The sequence below is a fragment of the Penicillium verrucosum genome (assembly GCF_028828655.1).
Source record: "Penicillium verrucosum strain IBT 35672 chromosome Unknown utg000001l_segment0_segment0, whole genome shotgun sequence".
Lineage (NCBI taxonomy): Eukaryota > Fungi > Ascomycota > Eurotiomycetes > Eurotiales > Aspergillaceae > Penicillium > Penicillium verrucosum.
Genome location: NW_026643210.1, coordinates 2755817 through 2775243, shown reverse-complemented (window position 1 = coordinate 2775243; position 19427 = coordinate 2755817). Strand labels below are relative to the sequence as shown.

Genomic DNA, 19427 nt, shown 5'->3' with positions numbered 1-19427 from the left:
CGAATAGCCTCTTATACTTATCCTCCGGGTAAATCCTTCGCGAGCCCTCCCCTATTAGCTCGTTAATACTAGGTATATCGGCTATTTTATACTAAGGTTAGTATAGTAAGAGGTTACTAAGAAGAGTATCACTCTTAGCAATCTATGAATACTTATCTAGGCCCGTAGATTGGTGACCTATGGTTAATATATAGTGCGTAAGTAAGGGATAATATATTAATAAATCATTAATTTCTTTAGTATTTATTATGCGTAAACTAAAAACATTACTAATCACTAATAAACTCGCTGAGCTGACCGGTATGACCATCACGTGATTAGGTGGGGCTACCGGTCAGCTCAACTTTGGACATAGGGGTCAGCTCAACTGTCGTCACGGCGATGACTGCCTGGAGTACGATACCATCCCAGTGAGTACAGACTTGAGACACATCCGTATGCCTGAAGGGCTAATATATTCATAACAACCTTTACAGGTCATGGCTATCACGATCTTCGCACGAATGAAAGCCCGGATAATCGAAGCCTATTCCAGCCAGCAGGGTCTAGTCATGAGGAAGACTGAATTTTTTGATTTCTCAACCAAGTCGCAAACAAGAATATGAACATTCTGCTCGGATCCATGTGCGCCGACCTAGTCGAAGAGGTCGAACACGAAGAGAAGAAATCAGTGGAGTCAGTGTCCCCTCTTGAGGTATGTACTCCAGCTGGAATGGACTTTGGAAAAACGGTGACCATGAATCAGAGCCCACCAAAAGAGGTCGAGGTAGAGAAGGGACCATCTGGACGGTGCTCAGCAAAATATCCATGTTTGGCGGCTCAAAGGCGGAATCAGAGCGTCCAGAGAGAGTGGGAAAATAGCATGGCTCCAGACTTTTAGTGAACGTATCGACATAGCTTACCTTGAGATTGATTGCATCCCTTATAATTATCGATGTTCACAATAAATAACATAGTTAGAGTGGATGCAATTGGAAGAATACCACTGGTTTGAATATCGTAGAAGCAGGAAGCATGGAAGGTAGAGTACATGAAATGATTATTGAGCAGGATAACAAAGCAGTTGAGGTCACATCAATCAAATTTTCACGGCGCCGGCTTGACAATGAGTGTAGCTGCGAGAATGATTCGCCCAAAGTCCTCCATATGATACGTATATCCTTGCGGTAGGCTATGCGAAACGGACCAAATGTTTTCATCACCAAGGAAGGTGTTAGTTCTTTTGCAAAGATAATCTTGATATCTAATGGAGAATCTATTGAGAAAGCTTATGGAGAAAACCAAGCAGTCAGATTCGTAATGTTGTAAATGGACGAGAGAGAAACTATCTATGTTGTATATAGATGTCTCAGGCACCCAGGCACCCAACAATATCCTTTTTCGAAAGGTGCGAAGGTGACAAAAGTCTAGTGGTGGTCTTGGGAAATCAACATGAAGCTACCAGAAGTGGTATGAGTTAGTCAAAGTACTTCAAACCACTTGGGGAGATATCAATCAAAATACTGTCAGACTTACTGGTCATTGAAGTGGGCTATCTGCACAGAGGACTTCATCAGCCAGCCCACGACTTCGCAGGCCTCTTGAATCGAAATTGGTGGAGAGTTGTCCGCGCGCACTCGCTTCTTCACTTCAACGATTGCTAGGGCGACTTACTATAACCTGAACTGAATCTGAAGTGAATCTGAACTGAATCTGAACTGAATCTGAACTGAATCTGAACTGAATCTGAACTGAATCTGAACTGAATCTGAATTGAATCTGAAGTGGATCAGAATTGAATTGTACTATAATATATTGTAGAGAGGGTAGTTAAAGGAAGAATTCAAATTCATAGCTATATATGTTCAATACAATAGGTAGATCTCTTGGTCGCTAGTTTAGTGGTGAATCTTTTATAGGGTAGACAGTTGTCGGTAATAACGAATGAGAGCCCTGAATTATGTTTGGATGGTCCACTTAGTCGCCCGTAGACGTGCTCAGTTTTACTTAGTGACCAAAAAGCGGCAAGAGGTGAGCACTAAAACGGAAATGGAAAGGTCTCGAGTGCCAGGCATTATCCGGTACGTATGTATAGTACAGTCCAGTTCCGAGAAAGTCCTAGATAAATATGTATTTGTAGGATTCGTAGAATCGATTACAACCCAGTATAATATGACATAGGCCACTTTGAGGATGTGGTAGTAAATTGGAAATCGTAAAAAACCAACGGCAAAAACATGACTTCAACTCTAATTGAGGTCGCCCGAAAATATCATTTCTAAATCGAATACGCGCTTTTAGACAAGAAACACAGCATGTACACGGCGATAAATCTTCTGATCAGAGATGTGGAACGCGTCCACTTGCAAGAAGAAGATTCACAATGCTCATGATACCTTCACCCAAAATGAGGCCGGAGGCAAGGACGACGACAGTCGAGGAGGCGGCATCTGCTTTTTCGGATGCCTGCTCGGCTGTTATTGCCGATCTCTGCCCATCCTGCAACTCAGTCTCTATAGAAGATCCCATGCTAGTGGCGTTTGCATTGCCCACTTGATTGTCCGTCTTCGATTCAGAGTGTTTGCGCGCCCACCACCATGCAATAATACCACCAATAGCTCTCGCCAGGGTAAATGAAGGCTCGTTAAATATACCAACTGCAACTGCGATACCACCAGGGATCCAAGCTCTCCAAACAGGGGGTTTCCCATTGCGCGTAAAGGAAGGGGACGCAGCTGCGATCCTCAGTGCGGTAAGGAATGCCCACACGATACCAGCAATGATAGAGAATTGTCCAGCCATTTCGGGCAGCCCTTGACCAGTCACAAGGCGAGCAGTGAAGATCCAAACATACGCGGTGGGTGTCTGGAACATCTCACCCGGAACCTCATATACATTCACGTACAATTTGTATACGGCAGTTGAGAGAACTGCACCCACAAGGCTGCCGATTATCTGGCCATAGAACTGGGCTTTGGGGCTTGCGCCGAGTAGATGACCGGTCTTCAAATCTTGCATCATATCACCCGCTTGCAGTGCTCCTGACTCGGAGACCGCACCGGCGAGTAGGTTGGTCACTAGTGCGGTGCGTCTGGAGAAGTGGGATGCTGGCGTGGCGAGTGAAAAGAGAAGTTGTGTCAGCTTGCTGATACCCGAAACTGGGTTGAGGTCGGTCTCGCCAAGAGCCCGGACACCCATAATTGATAGGAGCACTGCCAGCAGAGTCGCCAATGCCGATAAAAAGGGTGAAATTATTTCACCAAAAGCAAAGTGCATGCATGCGACGTTCAAGAGGAGAGTCAGAGGAAGGAGTATCACTACTGTGCGAGTAGATATGAGTTGAGACGGCGGGGCATCTTCCTCTTCCTCTTCGCTTGTTGTTATTGGTGTGTGGTGGGCGTCATCGTTGTCATGAGACAAAAGATCAGGCTCTGTCTCCAAAGCGGAGTAGTTGATATATGAGTGCTGAGAAGATTGCAGTCGAAGTGCAATCCACTGACCAGCCTGAGTGGATCGGAACCGGGCTATCCATCTTGGGGAGTGATTCACGATAGGCTTGAGCAACAGCCACCCAAGACTAACAAGGGAATCGGCAAGCATGATAGCTAGCGATATCCAGACAATCCATGCTTGGCTGCCATTGTCCCAGTCCTTAACCGGGCCTGGGGCCCAGCCGCGGGTCTTAGCTAGCGGTGATAGGACGCCCCACCCCAATACTGCCCCGAAGAGCATGTGCATGCACGTTGATGGGCCCATAATGATACCCTGACCAATATATGCGGGCGACGGGTTAAGGGTCCACATCCAGTTCTTCGCCATGCCCGTGCCAAACAGAGGAACGGCATGGACTAGAGGGACAAAGTAAGAGAAAAGAGTCTAATTCTGTTAGCATATATTTTGCAGAGTCCGAGTTGGGGATATTCACGTATACACCCGACATTGCAAATGACCCAACCAAGATCCGCATCTTCGAGCGCCAATCTTGCTCCTTGGAAGCTTGATCTTCAGCATCGCAATTCTTCAAGAGGCCTGTGTCTTCTCGTGATTGACCAGCTGCTTCAGCCTCTGTGCTAAAAATTCCCCCACGGGAACTGTCCGGTGCTATAACCTTTTCGTTGCTCCCAGAACCATGCAAGACCTTGAGCATCAATGCCGAGGCGGTACCACTCGGAAACCGCAACTTCTCTCGAACGATGACCTCTTTTCGAAGTGGAACTGCAAATACCACACCGAAGAGACAAACTCCCAGACTCCAGATAACCAACTTCCAGAAGCCAAGTTTCAGAGGACCTCCTTCGCCTTCTCCGCCATCGCCTTTGGGTCCATCTTCGCCAGGCTTCAGCAGGAACTCCAGAGCAGGGATGACACCAACAAATCCACATCCAAGTGGCATTGTTCCGACCGCACCAGCAACCGTTTGTATCAAGACATTCTCAACGGGCGTGAAGGGGAAAGACAGGTACTTTGATAGAACCTTGAAGACCGAAAAGCCAATCAAGGCCGAGGGCATGGCCATTGTGCTGATCCATCCTGTCTGCAGCCCGAAGTAGGTATTCGAGAATGTGATGAGAGCACCTATAATAAGACCGACGAGAAGTGAGCGCGGGGTGAAGCTCTGAGGGGATGTGGCGGGAGCTTGGTGGTTTGGTATGGGATCATCGATGGGAGCTGTAGGCGGCCGATTCAAGGACGGACTTTCCACAGTGCGATGGCGCTGTTTGGAGGCATTGCTGTCCATACTGATGGTCTGATAATCCATGAGACCGACCGATCAGTCATAGTAAGGTGGATGTTTGGGGAGAAGACCAACCTTGGGGAACTGCCGGCTTGATAAGCACTGCTGATTAATACGATGTCGACACCTGCAGATAAGATCACATGACGTCACATTGTTTATCCGTCCACTTGTTAGCCCTGGATGATTTCTGTCATCCTATCGAACTAGCCTTATATGGATAATTTTGAGGGAGTAAATGATAACCTTGGAACTTTTCAGTATTATATAATCGGCCCCTGTAATTCTTTTGGGTACGCTTTGGAAAAAAAATGCAGGGGCCGGTTAGATATTAGCGGACAAACTTAAGAAGGGACAATGATTTTACTCCATCAGCATGCAGCAACTATGATACTCACTCAACAACCAAGTTAGAAATTATGCACCAAGCTATAGTAATAGCTGTGGTCTATACCCTCAGAAACTTCAGGGTGTTTTCCATTGCCCGATTATCTGAATGAGGAAGTAAACAGGGGCAAATACAAATACAACGACACAAATTCAATTCACGTTCAAGGATAGTAGCGGAATCTAAACCCAATTGGGTAAAGATGGCGGGATCTAAACCCAATTGGGAACTATATCATTGCGTCGGCCTGGCTCCTTCCAAAATTATCCTCCGGGGTCCTTTTGCTCCTTCCTATTTATTTCCTCTTTCCTCTTTCCTATTTCCTCTTTCTCTCGGCCTCTTGTTTTCATTTCATCCTTCTGCTTTTTATTTTCTTTAGGTTTTCTTTTCTTTTCGTCTTTCCCTTTCTCCAGTATCGGTTTTTACCAACCTTTGACTGTGAGTGTACTTTGTTGGCATCCGTTGGTTTTCAATCAACTCATATCATATTTCAAGTTCTCAAAATGGACGACCAAGTCAAGTCTCGCCGAAAGCATGACACCCATGAGGTTGTTGACAAACCAAATTCGCACGATGACTTCAAGCAAGCGCAACTCGCTGGTGGTTGGATCCCCGGTATGGATCCCAAGGTGGACTACACACAGAATTTCGAATTCGGTGGTTCACTCGGAACCTTGGCACTTATGACTGGCTTCCCGTTGCTGATGTGGTACATGTGGATCGGCGCTACCTACTATGATGGAAAGCTACCTCTGCCGCAAAACGGAGAGTCCTGGACCGCCTTCGGAAAGCATCTATGTCATCTTGTTTACACCGGTGCATTCCCACACTTCAGGGCGTGGCGCATCTACTGGACATTCTACATCTTTGAGGCAGCATGCTACATCTATATGCCTGGATTCACGTGCTATGGGAAACGTCTTCTCCATCTGCAAGGCAAGCGGCTGGAGTATTACTGCTCGGCCTACAGTAGTTTGTACCTCACAATTGCCGTTGTGGCCACTCTCCACTACACTGGACTTTTCCCAGTTTACACTATCCTGGATGAGTTTGGTCCTCTGATGTCTGTGGCGATTCTTTCGGGGTTTCTCGCTAGCTTTTTAGCTTATTTCTCTGCATTTGCTCGTGGCGCCCAGCACCGTATCACTGGGTACCCAATTTATGACTTCTTCATGGGAGTCGAACTGAACCCACGTATGTTCGGGATCCTCGACTTTAAGATGTTCTACGAAGTCCGTATCCCATGGTTCATGCTCTTGGGTTTGAGCTGTGCGGCTGCGACTCGCCAATATGAACTCTACGGATATGTTTCTGGTGAAGTTATGTTCCTTGTCATGGCGCACTTCCTTTACGCCAACGCCTGCGCCAAGGCAGAACACTTCATCACCACTACATGGGACATGTACCAGGAGAAACTGGGATTCTTGTTGACCTTCTGGAACATGGCCGGTGTCCCTATGTCTTACTGTCACTGCGTTTTGTACTTGGATAGCCGCCACCCGTCGACATATACGTGGAATAAAACTGCATTGGCAGTACTGTTTGTCTCGTATCTTTGCGTCTACTATGTCTGGGACACTGCAAACAGCCAGAAGAATGCCTTCCGCATGATGGAGCGAGGCAAATTGGTGAACCGCAAGACGCTTCCCCAGCTTCCTTGGCGACATGTTGACAACCCAAAGACACTCCAGACAGAGAAGGGCGATACCATTTTTGTTGATGGGTGGTATGGATTGGCTCGCAAAGTCCACTACAGCTGCGATATGTTCTTTGCTTTGTCGTGGGCACTCATTACCGGCTTCGACAGTCCCCTTCCCTGGTTCTACCCCGTATTCTTCGCTGTCATGATTACGCACCGTGCCATGAGGGATATCCACAAATGTAAAGTCAAGTATGGAACAACTTGGGATGAGTACGAGAAGCAGGTTCCATGCCTCTTCATTCCGGTGAGTTCTTACTGCAATTTTCTTTTTGAATCTGTATACTAACTTCTAGCAGTACGTGATCTAAGTTTCTCTGACTTGCGGGCTCCCACACATGTGGTTGGGTTATTTCCGGTCCATCAATGCCCCTTGTCTGCTCCTACAACAACACATTCTGTACCACCACTGCGTACTACAGACCAAATAGCTGAATAAATCATCTTTAATGTCGACTTTTCCAGTTCAAAGATACTTGTAGATCGCACTATTGTGTCAGCTAGAACAGAGGTTATTATAAGGAGTCGTATTACATCGGGAATAGTCCATCTGGGGAAGGGTTTTTGCGTCTCATCAGCCCCGTGTCGGAATTCCAACCCCAAATTGAAACCTGATGACCAGGGTACTTTTATATTTGATCTATGTTGTAATTTCTCCTGGAGTCCACCAAACTGCCCGGTTTCCTCCAATCCCCAACTCCAGGTGCAAACGTGGATCCCGAAATGGCCTTCCACATCAAGGTCAATACATCATCAGACCTTCCCAATCAAATCAACCCTAGATCTCAGATCTCGCACACATGATAAACACCAGCTACTGCGTTAGCCATACTACAAAAATAAAGTTCGCCACAACCAAGACCAGACTACACACCGACTCCGCCCTCTCCAAGGAGCTCGGCGCAGACGCCCTTGTTGGAGATGGAAAATCTCAGAAGACCGAAGTGATTGGGACTGCAAGTATGAAGAATTGAAAAGACGACGGCCTTCACCAAAGACGGGCACGATGCAAATCAGGTTGAGGATGAAGACCCAGCCAATAGTGGATGTGTCGATCGAGTGCTTCGCCAACATGCCTGGCCCCGGAGACTATGAGCTAGCTGCTGTTGTTCTCCCGCCAAAGTTTGCGTCGCCATCGGGTCATGTCGGCTCTGGTACGGGCTATGTTTCTGGTTATTAAAAAGGATAGTGATGCCTACTGGTTGCAACGGGGGTTCACGGTTGTTGGTAGCCAGAGGTGCCCTAAGGGACATTGGGATTCGTTAGATGAGCTTACTATGTGGGCTATGGTGCGAGAGTTGTCAATAATATAGGTGATGGCTGAATGTTAGTATAGTGGGACATTCGGAGAGGTATCACAATATCTATTTCTATGCATATGCTCTCTAAGTTGCTTTCAATATTCTCTACGCCCTGTGGACACAATTGTGATTACTGAACATTGTACGCAAAGTATATCGCCTCATCTTACATGTTTCAGAACTCCAAGATATTTCGGTCTCATCTTTCGCGACAATCAATCTTGCTTGAGGTGATATTTCTTCAACGAAAAGGGGCTCGGGGCGGGCCATACATTTCAGCGAGAAGACACGGGCTTTGCATTGGATCCCCGGGTTTGATTATGAACTCCACGATGTACAGTCCTGTCCCGGATTGAATTGTCTTATCATGGATAATAAGATCAAAGTCGCCCCATGTTCTGGCTATGCTAGAGTAGACTGGGTAAGGTGTCTCATTTGGGGCTCCGAAGAAAGAAACGGATTCTGAGTATCGCCAGTGACCAGAATCTTTCTGTGTGTATTCCATCGCGTGCATTAAGCTTTCAACGACGGGTACTCCCTCGTTAATGACAAAGATAATGAGATTGAGCTTCATATCGATGATAGCCCTCAAGTCATTTGAGGCCTTTTGGAACCCTTTGGCTCCTAGAAAGAGAATGCTTCGTCCTTGTGAAAGCATGTAGTTTGTTTTGCCAAGGCCTTGTTGCGCCAAAGCCACACCCATAGTGGTAGCAATTATGTGCCCGGGTGACTTTCCGGCACCAGGATTGATGAGGATCGCATCTCGCGGCAACATAAAGCAGCGTGCCCCATCCTGGGCTGTTTGGGTTTCAGTTAAGATAATGTCACCGGGGCCGAAGAAGATAGACATTCTTCGCCAAAACGTGGAATAAATGTCATGCTGAAGGGGCTCAGTCGTTTTCCGAGTTGGAAGCATTTCAATGCTGTCACGGATACTAGGCAAATCTGGGTAGGGTGCAAGATCACGCAGTTTGCTCTGACTCAGGCAGTTTGAAATCTGCTGAAGCACAGGCCTAGAAAATAGCTCGTATTTCTTGTCCCCGATGACAACAGAGTTTCTGTTGAATGTGACTGTTTCTGCTGTCTTCGCCTCGAACACAGCGGGAAAAGCCCACTCAATAATATTCAGGGGTCCAATAAGGAGAATCAGGTCGGAAGATCTGAAGTATGAACCGTACATATCGAAATCCGAGATATCTCCATGGAAGTTTTTTAGTGTTTCATCTACAACACCTCTGCTGAACTGGGTCGCAGCCGTTGGAAATCTAGTCTTTTTCGCCAGCTGGTTTGCTTCTTTGATAAGACCACAAGATGGGACACCCGCACCCACGAGAATTATTGGCCGTTGTGCGTGCTTAATCTTGTTCATGATACTGGCCGCTACCACCTTTTCCATCTCAGTATTGTGAGGCGGAGTGTTCAAGTCCAAGTGATGGGCGAGTCCCTTGGTCGGTACCATACTGGTGACCAAGTCTTCCGGTAATTCGATGTAAACAGGCAGAGACTGCATGATACATTCTCGAATGGCAGTATCAATCTGGGCAGCCGCCTCGCTAGGATGAACAAGAAACTCTTGGGTGATGGTGATTTTCTCGAAGCAGTGAGCGAGCACCTGGAACTCATCACGTTGTCGAGAAACATCAGGCTGGGCGTCGAGGAATGAATGGTGGAATTTTGAGGCCTGCGCCGGCGCCTTGCGTTCAGGTGTCGCAATCACGAGCACAATTGGGACTCTATCCCGGTACGAGGCAGCGATTGCCGTCGAGACTGACGATCGCATATTCTCGAATGAAGATATCAGAGCGGCGATGCCCTTGACTCGTGCGTATCCATCTGCGACAACCCCAGCATTAAGATCACCACAGTGGGCGACCCATTCAAGCCCTACATCGGTAGCTTCCCTCAGTATTGCGATGTTGTGGTTTCCGGGGACGCCATGCACGGCGTGTAGGCCAACTTGACAAAGCCGTTTGAAAAGATAACCTGCGAGGGTGATTTCGTCGGACACGTCGGGCATGATGAATAGGCTCAAGGTTCTTCTGGGTTGAAAGGCACGGGTTGCCAGGGGCAAGCAGGAGACAGGACGGTAAACGAAAGAGTTGAACTCATCCAGATTTAGGAAGGAAGAGCCAAGGAATAGCTGACAAGGAATAGCTGGCTGATGCACGAGATGTTGGTCAAATTCGTTAGCGATGAATAACAGAGAAGTGGATTAATGATAACACAAACGCTTGGAGTTGCCTGGGAAGCAATGGAAGAGTGGTGGAAGGAGTTAACGCGATAGGCAAGGATGATTTGGTGTAAAGGACAAAGCTGTGACTAGAAAGCATGTCTCGATCATGTTTCATCTTGACTTTGATCACAGGATGAATGCCCTAGACAAACAGCAAAAAAGCCAAGTTGAGTGTAGCAAGAGCAACAGACTCCCTTTTTTGTACTTCCTTCTCATCTATGTGGTCATTTTACTTTCGTTTATATCGTTCTTGGAGGTCTTTGTACTTAAGATTTTCATTATACATCTTTTGAAGTTCCTTTCCTCTATACACTTTTGACGTGTCGTCTCTCATCGTCGTCTTCTTGGTATAGGATCACAATGAGCCCCAAATGGTGGTATGTAGCCATAAGTCCTTTGTGTTGATTCATTAGTCTTCACCGTGGTATAACCTGGATCACAAATACAGCCTTTTCCCCTATTTGCGATTATGTTCGGTCCAAATAATACAGAATGTTGTAGCCAGCAGTATTTTCTTCCATTTTTCCGTTTCAGTGGCCTATTTCTACGTATGTAGAAGATACCTGGGCACTCCCACCACTTCGGCATATGAGTGCGGGAAATCCCAACCCAGCAACTAGTCAGGCACAATCAAGTAAAAAACTAAACTATAAATGATTGAAAATCCAACGTGCTCAACAAATTTCTCCTGGATCACAAGTACCACAAGTCTCTAAGGGTACAACATATGGTGAACGCCAAGGTTGGATGAATGCATACACTCATTCGACCAATAAGCAGTTAGCATTCATCCAAGCTCCTGTTGTATGTATTGGAATTATTGAAGCACCAACTATTCCCCGGCACTGTATCATGGTGGAAATACTTAGACTAGAACAGGTTGAAATCCATAGATCGACCCCTGGAGGGTTATGGGGGTGGCCCGTGGCCCTGGGCTTCGGGTGCTGAGAGCATGAGTAAGCACAATATCACGTGTCGGCTTATCGGCCTCGGCTCCCAACAAAAAGGGGAATTCACGATCCATCGCCATCAGTGATCGGCAGGCTCGGCTTTGAGACTCATCAATTCAGTTGAGATTGGACCCGCCACTTCATTCCTTGTGGAACATTCCGTCTCTTATTAGATGTGTTTCGTTTCAACTCTGTCTAATTCCAATTCATCTCATCTCCTGAGACACCTATAGATGAACAGGAGTATATCTTCTTTAGTTTCAAGTTTTGTCAGCGTACCTGTACCGAATCAATCGGACGTTTTCTTATCTGTTGGTTTCCATACAGTTCAATTTCTGGGGGCTTACTTATGGAGAATACACGCGAGATACTAGCTGGCGTAATGTCGCTGGCCTCATGGAAGAACCTGGCCTTGCTTCTGGCAGTGATTAATTTGAAAAGTCTCCCATTTGTCTGGCATGTAAGTGTTTCCTTCGCCCCTTGCTCGAGGATCAGAATTGACTTCCTCCCCTCGATATCTTACACTACTAATAGACTTAACAGTTCCGCCTGCTGTATCACTTCGTAGGCAACCTACGTTTAAAACCAGGTATGCCACTTCTCCCCAAGGGGAGACTTATCGTGGACTCCCGGGGCAATCCAACACATCCCATCTTCGTGCCATGCATGGTCACATCTCGCACACCGTTGCTAGAGACAGATTACAATCTACACAAGTCAAACAGCACTTATTTCACGGATCTGGATGTTTCGCGTACAGCGCTCGTGAGCCGAATTTACAGTCCGGGCGTCGGCAATGTGAGCAAGGAGCTAGACCAGGAGTTCTTAGCCGCAAGCAAGAAGGAGGGAAAGCCGGCACCAAGGCGCAAGCCAGTTTCGATCGTGCTCGGATCTGTTTACTGCACATTCAAGCGTGAAATTAAGCCGTTCGAACTATATGAGATGCACTCCAAGGTAATCTCTTGGGATGCAAAGTGGATGTACATCATGACCTGCTTCATGCGACCTGCACCCCGCAATGGCGGCGAAAAGGTCGTCCTTGCTGTGGCCGTCAGCAAGTACGTCGTCAAAAAGGGCCGGCTGACTGTCCCTCCGGGGCGGCTTCTACACGCTAGCGGATTCCTCCCCGCCCCACCCCAGGAGAGTGAGGCTAAGACCGCACTAGCGGAGGCCCAATCTTCCTCGGCTGAGGCTTCCGACGTTGGCACTCCTGTTAGTGGCGAAGGTATCACGGCCATGGAAGGCGTGGACGGATCGTTGGTTCGGGAGGTATTGAAGATGAGCGGCGACCAGATTCCTAGCCAGGAGACACTGGACAAGCAGCAAAAGGAGAATACTGACTCGTGGAATGTCGAAGAGTGGACCTGGGAGCGCATTGAACAGGAACGTGTGCGGGGGCTGGAGGTTGTCGATGGATATACTAATTTGGACACTAAGCTGTTCGAAGAATGGGTGCAATAGTTCTAAAGAACTATAACGTAGATAGTTGGTGACGATATAGACAGTGATCCAAGCGCCTTTGTGGTTCCAAGTAACTAATATTTGATTTTGAGTGCCGGACCCTCTATACATCCACAGAACTGCAATTTAATTCAAAGAAGGCCCATCAAAGCCCATCAAAGCCCATTTCTGTGCACAAATACAGTCTTGGCACGTACCTAGGTATAAAGTAGCTGATTAATGGCTGTATTTTACGTGTATACCAACCTATAAATTCAGTTGTGCCTAAAAACATTATCCAGCACATCATCGGGTAGGCACAACAATTGTATGCCGATCGTGGTAGGGGGGAACCATAATTATTGGACATTCTAGCGAAAAGCTCGATAAAAAAAATGCCACGTAGTAAGTACTCAGGCCATAATATTCACCTTGTCTCGATGTCTCAATACTGAACAAGCGTAATGTCGTCAATTCAATCGCGTAGCCTCTTGGATGCACTCTCATTTAAAACCATCACCAACTGGTGGCTTGTCGTGCTGCCTGTCCTCACTTTTCTCCTCTGGGCCACCCGCCATTGGCTTATCCTCACCCGACGGCTCAGCCCGCTGGAGTTCTTCTCTTGGGACAGGGTTATCTGGCTCATCGTGTTCCCACCCCTCACTATCTTTTTCCAGGACACCTTGAATCATCTTATCCCCTTCCGACGACTGAGCATTCTGTTTCTTCCGCTCTGCCCGGAGCTGTTGCCATTCTTCCTGGCTCCGCCCTTGCTCTTCCATGCGTTTCCCAAAGATGTAACACGGCGGGAATTTCAGGTCCGAAAACAGCGGCAGTTCTCCTTTGTCGAGCTTTCTCATATCTGAGTAGGATCGAGATGCGAATGCCTCAATACGCGCATCCTTCCGCATGAGGTATGTACCTCCTCTCCGACTAGCATAATGAATTGGCTGTTGCAAACTCTCCTGGGTCTGGAGCCGTACATTTCGATCGCACTCAGCGCGGAAAATATCGTAACAGATATATACATAGTCCGGCGAGCCGAGCATCTGAATTATGTTCAGGCTTATCTCAAAGTCGGCATTTGGTTTCCCAACTTCCTTGAGTGCGGCGCGACTGACGCTCTCGGCAAGCTTCTCTGCCCAGGGAATGACATCTGCAGAGCGTCGGGACTTATCAGGACGATATTTAGCCTTGAGAACAATTCTCAGGGTGGGTTCGTTTTCCAATGCTGTGCGAGTTCGGGGGTCGGGAATTTGAAGCTCCTGGTCCGTCATGGCGGGGAGCGTGTGAGCGTGGCAGATGATCGATAAAGGATGCAACAGGTGTAGATAATGTGCCTGGCTAAAAGATTATGGGCAAATTTGCAAGTCAGCCGCGAAAACTAAGGTAAAGGAGAGGTTTGTGTACTCCGTACATGACTATCGATCTGCGCCTGTGAGCGGCAAGACTGTTTATCCGACAATCAGGTGACGTCGCAGGACTTCACTTCAGATGTCGGGATTTCAACTGAAGTCGACTGTTTGGTGGTGCAGAAGGCCGATTGCAGGACAAGTTTCGATGAGCCTACCACTACCGGGAAGAAAGAAAGGGCCCCGGAGTGCGGAGTGCGGAGTCCTTCGCTAGTTGAATGATCAAAGGAACGTGCCCAAGTGGCGCTCGACCCTATCACGTACCCCTCTCTATACTATTATAGTATTCTCGGAAGCTTGAAGCTTGGGAAACGGCAGCCGGGCGTTTACTTAGCTCGGTACCTAACCTTGGAAGGACTGGACTGGGCGCGTAAATCGGGATTAGCGAATCAATCATTGTTTGTGTGTTTTTGGTTTCATCTTTCTTGTTTTAGGCAAAAATAGCGTGTCTTGTTTTGACGCCAGTGTTGATTGTACTTCCACCTGATCTGGGCAGGGGCTGTTTATGCAATGTGAGCAGTCGGAGGATAACACGCCGGGCGCATACGCTAAATTTTCGATAAAGCCTTGGGCGGCTTTCGCAGATCTCGTCCGCTAGCGGGATCCTCTCTACGGAGTGCAATCTACACGGAAACATGCCCGGTGGGTCGATTTAGCAGGCAAGAGTACAATCCCCAAACCACTGTCGCAGAGCACACCTACAGAGAGAGAACGAAGAAGAAAGATGATCCAAAATAAGGGTAATCCCGTAGAAACAGCGCCCCGTAGCTACACTCACAAAATTGGAGTTCTCCGCTGACAGGCTGCTCTTACCTACTTGAAACACTGTAGCTAATCCCAATTCAGTTGCAAAAGCAAAATCTTTGATTCCTTCTGATGATATGTTCCTATTCGAACACTAGGCTCCGAATCATAATAATATCAAAGATACAATATTATTACTCCGTACCATGCGCTTCAATCTAAGCTCCTAGGCATCTATCGTTATTAGACATTAGACTTGACATGACACCCAGGTAGAGGCACGGGAAATCAATATCTGTATTAATGATGAAGCCTTGCGTTTTTGAAGGCACTTAACCGAAGGAATATTGACATATGATACAGAAACCTTCACTGGCATCAATCATCCTCACGGCTCCAGGCGTTGTCTTGGTATTCTAGTTTCTAGTCTCACTCATGCCCAGCATATAGCTATGGAATTTACCCCTAGATTAAGCAGTGACACTCGACGTCGATATTATTGATAGTTACCCCGTTTATACTAGGTTATACGGTACCAAATGTTTTTCCCCTTCTTCACCCGACTTTACCACAGGCATCGCTACTCTATCGCGTTTCTGGCCTCCTTTCCTGTAGAGGATCACTTGTCGACGCTTTGGGCCGCTCCAGCCTTGTCCTGGACACTACTGCTGTAGGCTATGTTTCAAATGCTCCTAGGTTGATCTTTCACTTCTATAATTATTACCACTAGGTAATTGTAAGGGCGCCTATATAGTGATAACATCGAGGTATCCTTGTATATTTTATTCAAAATAATTAATCTCATCCAAATCAAGATATTTCGTGCAAGCGCGCGCTCTAACTAACTGCTAGTGTGTGATGATGCAGATCAATGCCACAGTATATGCATCTTAACCGCCAACTATCAAAACACTAATTTCTTCTAATAAAGCACACTGGCCATTTGCCAAGAAGGCCAGACAGGGGAGAGGGATACGCAAGGAATAAGCCGTGATTCCGGGGTTTCAATCTACTTAAAGGCTACAATCTCACCCCAATGTTTGAAGCACCAGTATCAGCATAATTACGATTGCAACAGCCAACAAGCCATTTCACCAGGCGGATATCCAGTTACCACCTTAAGTACCGCGCCAGAAAAAAGAATCATGTGCGAGTATCTCCAGACCCTTTGTCCACGCAGGGGCTGTATTATCACACTCTCAGTGCTGCGCGTGTGTCCAGCGCGACTACAAGGTCAAGCGCACCCTGCCAGCGTAAGCAATACCCAGGAGGTCACCGCAGGGAACGAATGCATTCTATGCTCGGGAAGAGATTCAGGCTATGGATCGGGATCCAGCTCGGGATTCAGCTCGGGCTTCAGCTCTGATTGATATTTATATGTCTTGAGACCAAAGTAAGTCACCGCGCACGCCAATCCCTGATGCAGAGCTTAACTCACGCTCTCATAGTATCGGCTGGCTCAAATCCGTCGACTTTGGATGTCTCCACAATTCATTGTCCGTTGGCTTTTAAGTACTTTATGGTGTACAGAGTATGCGTCGAGGTCCATATCAGTCTTACAAAAACGACTTATAGGGAGATGGTCCCGAATACCTGGATGTCGCGGAGGTTTTGTTTTGCATATGTTGTATTTATGTGCCCAGTTCGATTTCTCTTTACCACGCATAGTAGCCTCTAGGATATGGTTATCCTGATACACCGATAGTTCCGTTTATATTTTACTCAGTAGCTGGGTGTCATTAGGGACCGACCCGTGGACGCTTAGATAGGCTAGTCATTGTAGTGAGGTATGAGATACGTGGGCCAAGAAGAGGAAACTATAGAGCTATGGATGGATCAGAGAGATACACGAAACCAACGAGAGCACACATAACCCAAACCTCGTGCACCTCTCTAATACCAAAAATCCCGCAAGTTGTCAAATAAATCGTGACGAGGGAAAAACAGGGAGAGAGGGCAAAAGTAAAGTCGCAGCAGTCAAGAGAGTATTACTACCTATGTGCTTCGAAGGGGACCAGCCAATCCAACCTAGGAAGGTAGGCAATGGGAATGGACCCAACATCACTGAATCGATAGCGTACAATCTCTACCACTGCACCATACGAGGATGGCGCGAGTTTTTATCCAAAGGCAAGTTATCCCCACAAAGGTTGAAAAACGACCTCGGGAGCTAAAGGCTTGCAGGGCAAGCTCGTACTAACTAACCAACGGTCCACGGGTCCCACGGGTGGTAACATCGCTTACGTCACCCTACCCAGCTCGACTCATCCGATCCAATCACCTTGCCCTCGCCGAAGAGCCTCATTCCCATCTCCGCCGGGTATCAGCACCATCAATACTTCCACAACCCCCATTTCACCTGATCCGCTACGATGGGTCCAGCATTCACATAATTTTTTAACGCTGAAAGACTTAGTCTGAGCTTCCCTACCCGAGCAACCACACTGATAGTTACCTATGACTCTTTAAACAGACCAAAATTGAGTACCAAGAGGACATCAGCCTACCAGATCAATTTTGAGACCGGACACACTGCTCCTTGAGCACCAGTCCTCGGTAATTCATGGTGCATCTCACTTGTCCAAAGTTCCCGCCTTTCCACCGTGTATACATTATTCAACGAATTCTTAGCCGCTGATGTCATACAGCGATCGAATCCAAAAGGTGCATCCACACGACGTTCCTTTTCGATGTTCCAGGGTTTGAGTAAACGCTTCGACAAGCACAAAGTAGTATATACACCGGACTCATGTCGTCCAAGCCCCTATAATAGAGTGAATGTAGCCGTATAATCGTATGCCAAGACTATAGTTATATACAAAATGGGTTTTGATGGGGACCCATTGGCGTTGGGTTGGGCCTTGGGCCCGACGTTCGAGCCCATTTGTGGGCTTTGCGGGGGCCGTCAAGGCCTTGCAGGCCGTGCCCATCTAGAAACATTGAAGTGACGGAGATACACTAACTAACTAGGGCTTTTAATTTAGTTAGTTAGTCTATGGAGAGTGCAGGTCCCACCGACATTAACATGCTCCACAGACAAGGGGCGCACTTAGCGTCATTTCACTTGTGGAGTACTAGTTACATTAATCTCGGTGGGACCTGCATCCTCATGAAAAAGTCATGAAAAATTGTGATATGGAAATAACAACCCGTTATGATTCCCCTGAAAAATAGATAGGGTGTGCGTTTAAGTGAAGTGCTAGGATAAGCAAAGGTTATCGATCTACGCCTGAAGTATCGTTAAATGCAAGATTATACTGTGATACTTGGTTGCTAGAGGATGGCAAATAGCCTGATGAGAACAGGAGGAGATGTAGATAACTAGATCGGCTTCCTAGTGTCCCTCCCCTTCATTTTCTTTTCTCTCTCCCTATCTTAGTGTTTCTTTAATGGAACTTGTTACTTTGAAATTGCCGACCCACACTACCCTTTACTGGGCGGAATATATATAGCCTATAACTAGATTGCGTTAAACGGGAACGGATATTTATGGAACCAGCAGTGTATACACTATCCAATAAGGAATATACTAAGATAACGGTCTAAATAGACTCGTCCCACCAATACTGTTGGACCGGGTAGAACAATTCCACATCATCCAATATATTTGGTTGACTAGAATGGTAGTCATTCATCGTGTCAAGCAAAGGAAAGTGAAGAATCATGCTGATCTGTCGGGGTACCGGTACATAGCACCGAGCCAGAGTAATCCTCGCGCTGTCCACATCATCCTTCGACCACCATAACATCGCGACAGCCTGATCACTTGCTTCACGATCCCAAATATATTCACTTCCTAGCAGGACCGAATTCGCTATCGCGGGCGTTACCTTTGCCCCTTCAACAACTCTCTATTTTTGTGTCTGAGCATTAAGAGCCACAGTATATAGTGGCACCCCCGTAAGGACGTTTTCATACGGGGCCTATGCGGAGATGATAGGATACCCGGGAGGGCTCACCACTTTAGGTAGAATTTCCCCCTCGATTAAGGAGAGGTCATGCCGGTACCCGACCGGAAACGGGAGTATAGGGCTCAGGTTATCGAAGCAGTGGGTAATCGTCCCGACCTATAATAATGGTGAGCGTGACTCCTTAAGGAGAGTATATAGTTCCCCCGGACGAGGAATACCTTTGTATTCGTTTTGAAGAGCAGAATATCCTTGCCCGTCGGATTATTGGATATGCTCTGGTCCGATACACCGTACGTAGGAGAATCCCGATCTAAGTGGATTTCGAAAACGATGGAGTGCGCTTTTTGCCCGAATCACCCAATCTGCAACACGCATGAGAACCACCGGCAACTGCGGGCGACTAAGTAGTTATGCCACCGGCACATAACTCTCTCATTGGTATCATATTGCCAGCAGTAATTTAGATCCACTGATGTTGTAGATGCTTAAAGATGTCTGGATACCTAGATTATAAGGTTAATAAAAATTAACGCCTTCCGAAATGGGTATAGAAACCTCTAAAGTGAATTAAATCTAAAGTGAATCAATCTAAAGTGAATCAATCTAAAGTGAATCAATCTAAAGTGAATCTTGAA

General features: G+C 47.0%; 7 protein-coding genes across 7 annotated transcripts; 4 read left to right on the top strand and 3 right to left on the bottom strand.

The window, feature by feature from the left end:
* Positions 1–248: 248 nt before the first annotated feature.
* N7516_001022 (uncharacterized protein) lies at positions 249–605 on the top strand (the record flags this gene model as incomplete). Its single annotated transcript, XM_057213744.1, has 3 exons — positions 249–252; positions 322–410; positions 477–605. 3 exons carry the CDS (start codon positions 249–251, stop codon positions 603–605), a joined length of 222 nt encoding a protein of 73 aa, XP_057075627.1.
* Positions 606–2319: 1714 nt separating this feature from the next.
* Positions 2320–4717, bottom strand: N7516_001021 (OPT family oligopeptide transporter; the record flags this gene model as incomplete). The annotated part of the gene is made up of 2 exons (XM_057213743.1): positions 2320–3855; positions 3911–4717. The coding sequence occupies 2 exons, from the start codon at positions 4715–4717 to the stop codon at positions 2320–2322; spliced, it is 2343 nt and encodes a 780-aa protein (XP_057075626.1).
* An 888-nt stretch (positions 4718–5605) lies between these two features.
* N7516_001020 (uncharacterized protein) lies at positions 5606–7112 on the top strand (the record flags this gene model as incomplete). Its single annotated transcript, XM_057213742.1, has 2 exons — positions 5606–7048; positions 7101–7112. 2 exons carry the CDS (start codon positions 5606–5608, stop codon positions 7110–7112), a joined length of 1455 nt encoding a protein of 484 aa, XP_057075625.1.
* Positions 7113–7601: 489 nt separating this feature from the next.
* On the top strand, positions 7602–7981 carry N7516_001019 (Acyl-CoA N-acyltransferase; the record flags this gene model as incomplete). The annotated part of the gene is made up of 2 exons (XM_057213741.1): positions 7602–7761; positions 7845–7981. The coding sequence occupies 2 exons, from the start codon at positions 7602–7604 to the stop codon at positions 7979–7981; spliced, it is 297 nt and encodes a 98-aa protein (XP_057075624.1).
* Positions 7982–8343: 362 nt separating this feature from the next.
* On the bottom strand, positions 8344–10119 carry N7516_001018 (uncharacterized protein; the record flags this gene model as incomplete). Its single annotated transcript, XM_057213740.1, has 1 exon — positions 8344–10119. The coding sequence occupies one exon, from the start codon at positions 10117–10119 to the stop codon at positions 8344–8346; it is 1776 nt and encodes a 591-aa protein (XP_057075623.1).
* Positions 10120–11667: 1548 nt separating this feature from the next.
* N7516_001017 (acyl-CoA thioesterase) lies at positions 11668–12746 on the top strand (the record flags this gene model as incomplete). Its single annotated transcript, XM_057213739.1, has 2 exons — positions 11668–11745; positions 11829–12746. 2 exons carry the CDS (start codon positions 11668–11670, stop codon positions 12744–12746), a joined length of 996 nt encoding a protein of 331 aa, XP_057075622.1.
* Positions 12747–13228: 482 nt separating this feature from the next.
* On the bottom strand, positions 13229–14002 carry N7516_001016 (uncharacterized protein; the record flags this gene model as incomplete). The annotated part of the gene is made up of 1 exon (XM_057213738.1): positions 13229–14002. The coding sequence occupies one exon, from the start codon at positions 14000–14002 to the stop codon at positions 13229–13231; it is 774 nt and encodes a 257-aa protein (XP_057075621.1).
* Between the last annotated feature and the right edge of the window lie 5425 nt (positions 14003–19427).